This window comes from Arvicanthis niloticus, chromosome 4, assembly GCF_011762505.2.
Source record: "Arvicanthis niloticus isolate mArvNil1 chromosome 4, mArvNil1.pat.X, whole genome shotgun sequence".
Lineage (NCBI taxonomy): Eukaryota > Metazoa > Chordata > Mammalia > Rodentia > Muridae > Arvicanthis > Arvicanthis niloticus.
The window spans coordinates 99,670,918-99,679,768 of NC_047661.1; the positions used below are offsets into that span (position 1 = coordinate 99,670,918).

General features: G+C 42.0%; 1 protein-coding gene across 3 annotated transcripts in view; it reads left to right on the forward strand.

The window, feature by feature from the left end:
• The window catches only part of Arhgap29 (Rho GTPase activating protein 29), a 62,174-nt gene extending 57,654 nt beyond the window's left edge, over positions 1 to 4,520 (forward strand). For all 3 annotated transcript variants that reach the window (XM_034500163.1, XM_034500164.2, XM_076933198.1), the window contains 2 exons: positions 378 to 486; positions 2,442 to 4,520. In XM_034500163.1, coding sequence (XP_034356054.1) covers positions 378 to 486; positions 2,442 to 3,331 — 999 coding nt within the window. In that variant the 3' untranslated portion in view covers positions 3,332 to 4,520. The remainder of the gene's footprint in view (positions 1 to 377; positions 487 to 2,441) is intronic.
• The last annotated feature ends 4,331 nt before the right edge of the window (positions 4,521 to 8,851 follow it).

The window sequence follows — 8,851 nt, forward strand, 5'->3', positions numbered from 1 at the left end:
CTGGGGAGTTGATTTTCACCTCCACCAGGTTGAGTCAGGGTCTGTCTTCTTTCTGCTACTGTGCACTGTGATCCGAGCTAGCTGATTGAGAAGCTTCTGAGAAATTCCAAGGTATATGCCTCCCTGAAGAAGCTCTAGGATTACAGATGTGTGCTACTACATCTGTCTGTCTGTCTGTTTGGTGGTTTATGTGGGCTCTGTGGATCACACTTGGGTTGTCAGGCTTTGTGCATGGCACGTTTAACTGTTGAGCAAAGTTTGGACCGGTGCAGAAGTATGTTAGAGCTGTCTGTATGTCAGTAATTTAGTGGTCTTGCATTTCTTCTTTTGAAATGTGCTTTGTTTCTACAAGTGTGAAAATTCTCTTTCGTTAACAGGATATCCGTACTACAGATTGTGAGAACAAAACTTTTGAATTAACTACATCATTTGAAGAATCAGAACGCAAACAAAATGCATTGGGAAAATGTGCTGCTCCTCTTCTCGGTGAGTAGCCGTGTGAAAACAGCTGAGTACAGAAGTAACACTTGACAAGTAAACTGTTGTTAAGTGAGTGCCCTGGGCTCAATCCCCAGTACTGCAACAGTCTGAGAGAAATAGTACCAAAAATTATTCAGATAGGGTTTGAATCAAGTTCTGTCTGGTTTATAAATTTAGCCTATTTTTTGTTTTTTTACTACCTCATAGAATTAGGTTCCTGATTAGAAATCGTAATAAACACAAATAATTTGAAGATACTTTTTAGTCTGTATTGTATACGTACTTTTTTTGTTAGAACATTTAGACCAACACAGCAACTCAGATCCATGTATTATTCTGTGACAGGTGAAGGCAGGTAGGGACAGTGCAAGGCCTGTCCAGTGCAGATCAGGGTCAAGAACTGACTAGGATCCGGGCAGCTGACTGCAGAGCCCACATTGTCTTCTGCTGTGCTAGCAACTCTTCTTGCAGCACTGAAGGAATGTGTATCCTTTGGTTACACATTACAGTGAGTCAGGTCCCTTAGAGTACTCGGGGACTGTGGGGAAGAACCCAGGGAAGTAGATGACAGGAACATTTTTTGGAGTCCAGGGAGAGAGGTCATCTGATAACTGGAGCAGTGGCTCCTTGGTTAAGAGGGCTTGCTGAACTGACCTGAATTTAGTTCAATGCTACTCACGGCTGCCTACAGCTTCAACTCAAGCTCCAGAGGGATACAGTACCGCTGGTCTCTTAGGGTACCTGTGCCCATGCACAGAGAAACAGTTAATAAATAAACAGGTTAGCTGGCCAAGGTGATGAGATGAGATAATGACTGATGAGTGACACAGGTGTCTCCTGTACACACACACCTGGACCTCATATCCAGGAACGGGGGAGAAGATCAGACCACAGAGCCAGTACTTCAACCTGCTGTTCAGAGTCAGAACAGTATCGAGATACCAAGTCATTTGATGTTTCTCAGCACCAAGGAGCTGGGGCTCGAAGATCTTTGCAGGAATTGGAATTTCTTGAGTAGAGATAGCCAAAAAGAAGAAGAAGGGGAAAAAAGACAATGTGGGGAGCTGAGGTGAGAGTGTTGCCATGGGACCAGACTGATAAAGGAAGAAGAAAGTGACTCTGGGAGCACCCAGCACCTGGAAATGCCAGTGCTTTACTTAAAGCACAGTCCGTCATCCTTAGTTTGACCTAGGGGATGTCAAGGTTTCTTAGTAGAGCAGCTGTGGTGAGCACCCCGTCACCGTGAGCTGACTGTGGTGAAAGACAGATCGAGTGAGGTCTCTTAAGTTCCTGGTGTTCAGGACCCGCCTACATTTAGTTGGCTAGAGGTGGTGTGATTTTTCTAAGTTAACTCGATAATGTCTGCCTGTTGTATTCACTTTATATCCCAATCACTGCTCCCCCTGCCCTTATTCTCTCCCCCCCCCATCCTTCCCCCTTCTCTGAGAGAGTAGAGGCCCCCTCAGTAACCCCCTACTTTGGCACATCAAGCAGGACTAGGCACTTCCGTCACTGAAACCAGAATAGAAGACAGCCAAGTTAGGGGAGCAGATTGCACAGACAGCCATTGGGATAGCCATTGTGCCCGTTGTTCATGACCACATGAAGACCAAGCTGCTCATCTGCTACATATGAGCAGGGGAAGGGGGAGCTGTTGACTCTTTTGAACTAGAAAACACTTGTTCATGGGGAGCATATTTAAAAAAACAATTACTAGACAAGCAGGTTTTGTATTTTCTGTTCTTAACTCATTTGTAAAAATGTTCTGTGGTTGGGGTTTTTTGCATAAATTTATGCAAAAATTAAATGAACTTTTAAATTTCAGCTCTATCTTTAAAGAACAGTTAGGTCTTCTGCATAGACAATACTGTGTTGGGGACATTTTAGAATTCTTCTGTTGTCCAGTGTCTGTCTGTCTTATTTAGATTCTAGTGTTTATCATGTGCCACTTTCTTTTTCAGACAACAAAGTACATTTGCTTTTTGACCAAGAGCTTGAGTCGGCATCCCAAAAGATGGAAGATGTTTGTAAAAGCCCCAAGCTGCGTCTTCTGAAATCAGATAGGGCAGCAAATAGTGTGCAGAGACATACGCCAAGGACCAAGATGAGGCCTGTGAGCTTGCCTGTAGACCGGCTGCTGCTTCTTGCCAGTTCTCCTACCGAGAGAAGCAGCAGGAATATAGGAAATGTAGACTCAGACAGGTTTGGCAAGAACCCTGCCTGTGAAGGACTCCACAGAAAGGACAACTCAAATACCACTTGTTCCAAAGTTAATGGCTTTGACCAGCAAAATGTACAGAAATCCTGGGACAAACAATATGTACAGAACAGTTTTACTGCCAAGACTACAATGATTGTTCCCAGTGCCTACCCTGAGAAGGGATTGACAGTAAACACTGGGAATAACAGGGACCATTCCAGTGGTGCCGCCCAGCCCAGTAAAGCACATGCAGAACCAGCCAGGTCTGCAAGAGAGGTGTCGGAGCGCAGGTCCTCTGACTCCTGCCCTGTCGCTGCCGTCAGAGCACCCAGAACACTGCAGCCCCAGCACTGGACGACATTTTACAAACCACCTACTTCCACCTTCAATGTCAGGGGGGCTGAGGAGAAAACAGCATCGCCCTCAGCAGCTGCGCCTCCTGTCCTGGTGCATGCTCCCCAGATCCATGGAGCAAAATCAGACCCAGACTCGGAGGCTACACTGGCTTGTCCTGTGCAGACAAGTGGTCAGCTGAAAGAGAGCTGTGAGGAGCCTGGCGTGCCTGAGGGGACTCCAACCTGCCAGAGACCACGACTAAAAAGAATGCAGCAGTTTGAAGACCTTGAAGATGAAATCCCACAATTTGTGTAGGATTGTCAAAATTTAGATTTTTCTGTTTTATTTTGTTCTGTGGTGTCATTTTGTGAGAGGAATGTTTGGACAGGGCCCTTTTGTATAGGATTGCCAAAGCTGTTTGTCATTGTGTTGTTTGTTGATCATGTGGGATGGGAGAATGTTCTGACAAGGCTCCATTTATGCCTCACTGGAATGATCTTTGAAGTTGTAGAGAAAATGGGTGGGTTCATGTTTTTTAGAGTTGATTTTCCCGAAAAAATGCATCACTGATACATGATACGGTTTTTAGCAGTTGGTGCAGTTGGGAAAATCAGCTTTAGTGTGGAGAGTGAGACCAAGTCCATATTTATAAAGTATTTCTGAACACAAGTGCCTGGTAGGTGTTCGTGTACTGTGATTCCTCACAGTTTCATAGGGCACCTTTGACCATTTGTGCTCCTGTAATTGTAAGTCAGCTTTTATTTTTCAATTGGAAATTCACCTTTTAATATTTACATAATGGCCAAAGGGTTTGCCAACCTGTATTTAATTATATTTTAATTGCCAATTTTTACATGTGGCAGTTAAATTGTACCCCCAAAAATGCACTTAAACCTGAACTGTGTAGTTCCATTACCTCTTATTTGACTTTAGATGGATTTAATGCATTTGGTAGGGATTGTGGGGATTTGTTTTGTTTTATCCCTTAGTCTTGTCTGTATAAACTCTTGTTTCCAGCAGTTCTGAACATGTATGTTATACAGTGGTCCAGGAAAGATGCTATTTTCAGAAGTTTTTAAATTCAGTACATTTCCTCTTTTTACTACCTGGGTTTGTTTAAACTGTTCCTTTTATAAGAAATGTTTTGACTTATGGATCATTTTATATTCATTTATACCTGACTTTCAACCATTGAAAATGTATAGTTTTTTGAAATGGGGTGAAGACTTATTTAAGTTGATCCCAAGGGTACATGTCAGTAAGCCTCGTGTTTAGAAATCTGAGAGAAGGTAAAGATGACCTGATCTGTTTTGTTTAAAAAAACAAACCACCAACCTAGTTTTCAGAACTTGTGCATTCCTGTTACTCTCTGCATCATTGTTTGTCTAAAATAGGATGTAAAAGGGACAACTACAGTAGCCTTTTGTATGTGTGAATTATATTATGCTTTTGTATGACCTTGTTATATTTGATAAATATATGTACATATTCACTTCTTAAATTATTTCAGGTTCTCATGGCTTGTCTGACAATATTGCCTCTTAAATTGTGATCTCAGTGTAATTAACCATTGACTTAGGGGTCAGCTCTTAGGGTCATGCGTCTCTTAACTACAACATGGGAGTGTTTGTGACAAGCTGTGTGAGAGTCTCTGTGCCATTAAGAACTAGGAAGAAATTAACCAGCCTTTTCACGACGAATCTTTGTTTTTATTACACACCCTATTGCTGGAGAAGCCTAAAATGCAATCAGCCAATATTTATTGAGCCCCTGCTGTATGATGTACACTTACCAAAGTTTCTACAATACACTGTCATAGCAACCTGTAGTGGGCAGGTGAGCCTGCTATTACTCCCCTGCCACTGATGGAGGAGAGACTTCTGTGACAACGTCCAAGTTCCACAGGTGTCACAGAATTAATATAGAACACAGGGCTCTCTGATGTTGCTTGTTAGTGTTCTTAGCAACTGTGTGGTAGTTCTAAGACTTATCAGGGTACTTATTCACAAATACCTCCCTAACAATTCTCACTGTGAAATAAGAAGGCTGCGTGAATCATTTCTGAGTGTGTGGTTCAGGAGCAGAAAGTGTATTCACACTGTTGCTCAGGTGTGTGTAACTCACTATCTCCACTATGTCCTCACCATCCCATAGGAAGACTTGGTGGTTTTAACTCCAGCTCGAGTATACAGAGACAGCCCAGCCGATGAATGTATCGTGGCATAAAACTACCTCTGTTCCCCACTTCAGTTTGACTTGTAGCTCTTTCTACCTTTAGGGCTTCCTGGCTCTTTCCCAACCTATGGATGCTTTCTTTTCCTGGGAGTCATCAGCAAGCTTCTCAAAGGAAGGAGTTGGATTTCTAGAGTACCCGCAGTATCTACTACCCAGTAACGGTGGCAGCCACCCACAGGGAGTTAGGGACTCCGCATTGACTAGAAACTGATATGAGCATGGAGAAGGGCAGAAGCTCGGAGACCACCGGAAAACTTTGTGGAAATTTCTGGCAAACTGGCCATACTTCCCTAAACAGGTTTAGCAGAACTTGAGGTTATTTTAAATAACTTTAGACGTACCATAGTCAAACTAATTTTTTTTGCTGTGGAGCCACTGTCATCCCTTCGGGGGACTCACCAGGAGATTGACTTGCTGGCACCTCATTTCCTTTTGACTTGAAGATGAACTTTGGCAGCTGTCATTACATCGCAGCGTTTTTATATATATAACTGTGCACATCTTTTTAATGGCAACTGTTCTATATTCCTAAGTAAATTATGCTCCATGGTTTTCTCTTTCCTAAAGATAGGAAATAATTTCTGTGCGTTGATGTGCTTAGATGTATATATGAGTCAGTTAGGATACGTAGTCTAGCAAAGTTCTATGTTCACAGTTGGTATACAGAAGTCAGCTGAATTCCTGGAAACCAGCAACGAACAAAAGTTTTCAGGGCTTCATTTCTTCAATAGAATTAAAATTGAAGACTAACGAAAGATGTTCAGGAGAGAAAATTTAGATCCTGTAGAGTCTTTTATACAGAGTACTCTAATATATATGAATTGGAAACCTCTAGCTCTTGTATATAACCAGAGGTACAGCCGTTAAATTCAGGAGGTTGACATTGTCATAGTAGTGATGTCTAATCAATAGATCAAATTCAGATTTTATTGGTTGCCCTCATTGAATGTTCCTGTGCATGCCAACAGCCCAATCCCAGACAGGAGATTTAGTTTTTTTAGTCTCCTTCAGTCTGGAACAATTCTTTGGCATTTGACCTCATGACCTTGACACTTGAGTCAGGAACACAGGTGCTGTCAAAAACATAACAAGAATGGTTAGCTAGCTAGCTCTCTGTTATACCAGAAGAAGAGTGATATCCATTTGTCCTGGTCCTATTTATTATCTTCGGTCACTTGATAAGCTTGATACCCAGGATGCTTTTCCATTGTAAAGCTAGTAATTAAGAAGTAGTTCAGTAAATAAACACTCTTATAGCGTATGTCTGGTAATCTGAGCTCAATCCCTGGGACCCAAGTAAAACCAGAAGTAGAGAAGCAACTCCACATAGTCATCCTCTGACCCTTGCCCATACACTGACGTGTGGTTGAATGCCTGCACTCAACGGGCACTTGTCATGTGTGGTTAAAAATGATTGGGATTAGATTCCTAGAAATTATACCTGGTTTCCACTAGTTTGCCAATGGCTAGTTTGAGTGCATTGGTAGTTCTTGACTGAATCACTTTAATTGCCACACGGTCAGTTTGTGGCTTTGGTGGTCTGCTGTAAGGAGGTGGTTTTTTCTTTTGTTCATTTCTATCAGAGATTTAGATTCCTTCTTTACAGAACAGATTATGAAAATGTCCTTTGTTTTAGTGCAGAAATTTCCTCAGAATTGACTTGTTGGGAATCTTTTCAAGGTGGCTTTTAAATGCCTTTGCCACCTCATGTACAGGTTTTTAATTTAGAAAGGTGTGTTGATCACTACATAATTGTTACATACATAATAGTCACCTGCCCTTTTCCATATCTTAGACCAAAAATTAGGCATTTTTCAAAAATCTCATGCCCCTTTGGATGAAATTTAGGTCTTTGAGCCCTTAATCTAGTCTTTTCTTTCCATACTTCTTTCCTTCTCCCTAGGCATCTCATCTGTGCTAAGTGAATCCTCAATGGAGGCTGCACTGCTTCTAACCACACTGATCTCAGGCATGCCAATCAAAACTCTGAGCTTGCTGGGCATAGTGGTGAATACCTTTAATCCCAGCTCTCAGGAGGTGGCGGCCAGCCTGGTGTACAAAGTGGGTACACAGACAGTCAGGGCTACACAGAGAAACTATGCATCAAAAACAAAACTCTGACCTATACCGCATCCTCCCAGAACACACTAACTGACCTGACACCTTCATCTCACCAACATCAGTCTTCAGCACACAAATGGAATTCCAGGCCCAGAAGGAAGGGAAGAAAGCAGTTCACAATTTTTGAAAAGCAATTACTGAATACTGACTTGATTGCAGAGAACTTTTCGTGAAAGCCCTTTGTGGTTTGAAATGTCTTTACAACCAGTGTAATTACTTTGCTGGTTTAAAATTAACATTTAAAAAAAAAAGTGAAGACTTTTCTTTTGGGGGTCCATCTTTGGCTGTTTACATAAATAACCCTTGAGCAGTAGTAATACCTCACAAGAAAACCTGCCACAGCTTTCTGGATAGGTTCCTGTCTACTTTTCATGGTATTTTTAAATCTTCCTACATGAAAAAGAATGGTAGGTGTTAGCTTTTTGTTACTGTGACAAAATGCCTGAGGCAGACAAAGGTGGAAAGGTTTGATGAGCTCTTGGTGTCAGGGGTTTCAGGTCATGTTTGGCAGGCACCACTGTGCTGTGTGTGAGCTCAGACATATCACAGCAGAGGGAGTATGTAGGAGAGGGGGCTGCTGTCCTCGTAGCAGAGAAGCTGGAGAGCAGTGGACCATCTTTCAATGGTATGCCTCATGTGACCCACTACCTCCAACCAGGCCCTTCCTCTTTTGTTCTCCATCACTTCCTCATAGTCTGTTTAGCTATAGAGCTGTCAGTGGATGAGAATTTCATTGATCCAGTCATCTCTGAACAAGGCTGCATTGGAGAGCAAGCCTTCAACACAGCCTTTGGGAGACACGGGTCCCAACCATAAAAGTATCACTAAACTTGAAGCTTTGTACTGTGTAGGCAGTGCTGTGTGGTAAGTGAATTTCGCTTTAAGCTGTAGAGATCAGGTACAGACTGTACCTTAAGCTACAGTAAGGTCTTAGGAATAGTTGTAGGCATGCAGTGGTTTTCAATTTTCCTAACACTGCAACCCTTTAATACAGTTCCTCATGTTGCAGTGACTCCCAGCCATAAAATTATTTCGTTGCTACTTCCTAACTATAAATTTATGAACTGTAAATATTTTTGAGATAGAGGTTTGCCAAGGGAGTCGTGACTCCCAGGTTGAGAGCCCGTGGCACAGCCTGCTACCATAGTAACTCTCTGCTAAGTTCTCTTCTTATTGCACTCTTAAAAAAACAAACACACTTTGTAGTTATTTAATAGTTTTGAGACAGGCTTAACTGTCTTTTCACACAAGCAAATCCACAACAAATGGCTCGCTAAAGCCTGTATAGCTAGCAAAAAGTAACCTCAGGTGTCTTTGTTATAAATTGTCTCATTTCTAAAGCCTGATTTTTTTAAAAGCAGAGGCAGCTACCAGTCATACTTGAAGATGATTTTTCTTTCTAGTTGCTAGGACACTGAAATTAGGGTGCATCCCAGCTCTGAGATAACTTTTAGTATATTAAAAAAAATATTGCAAATT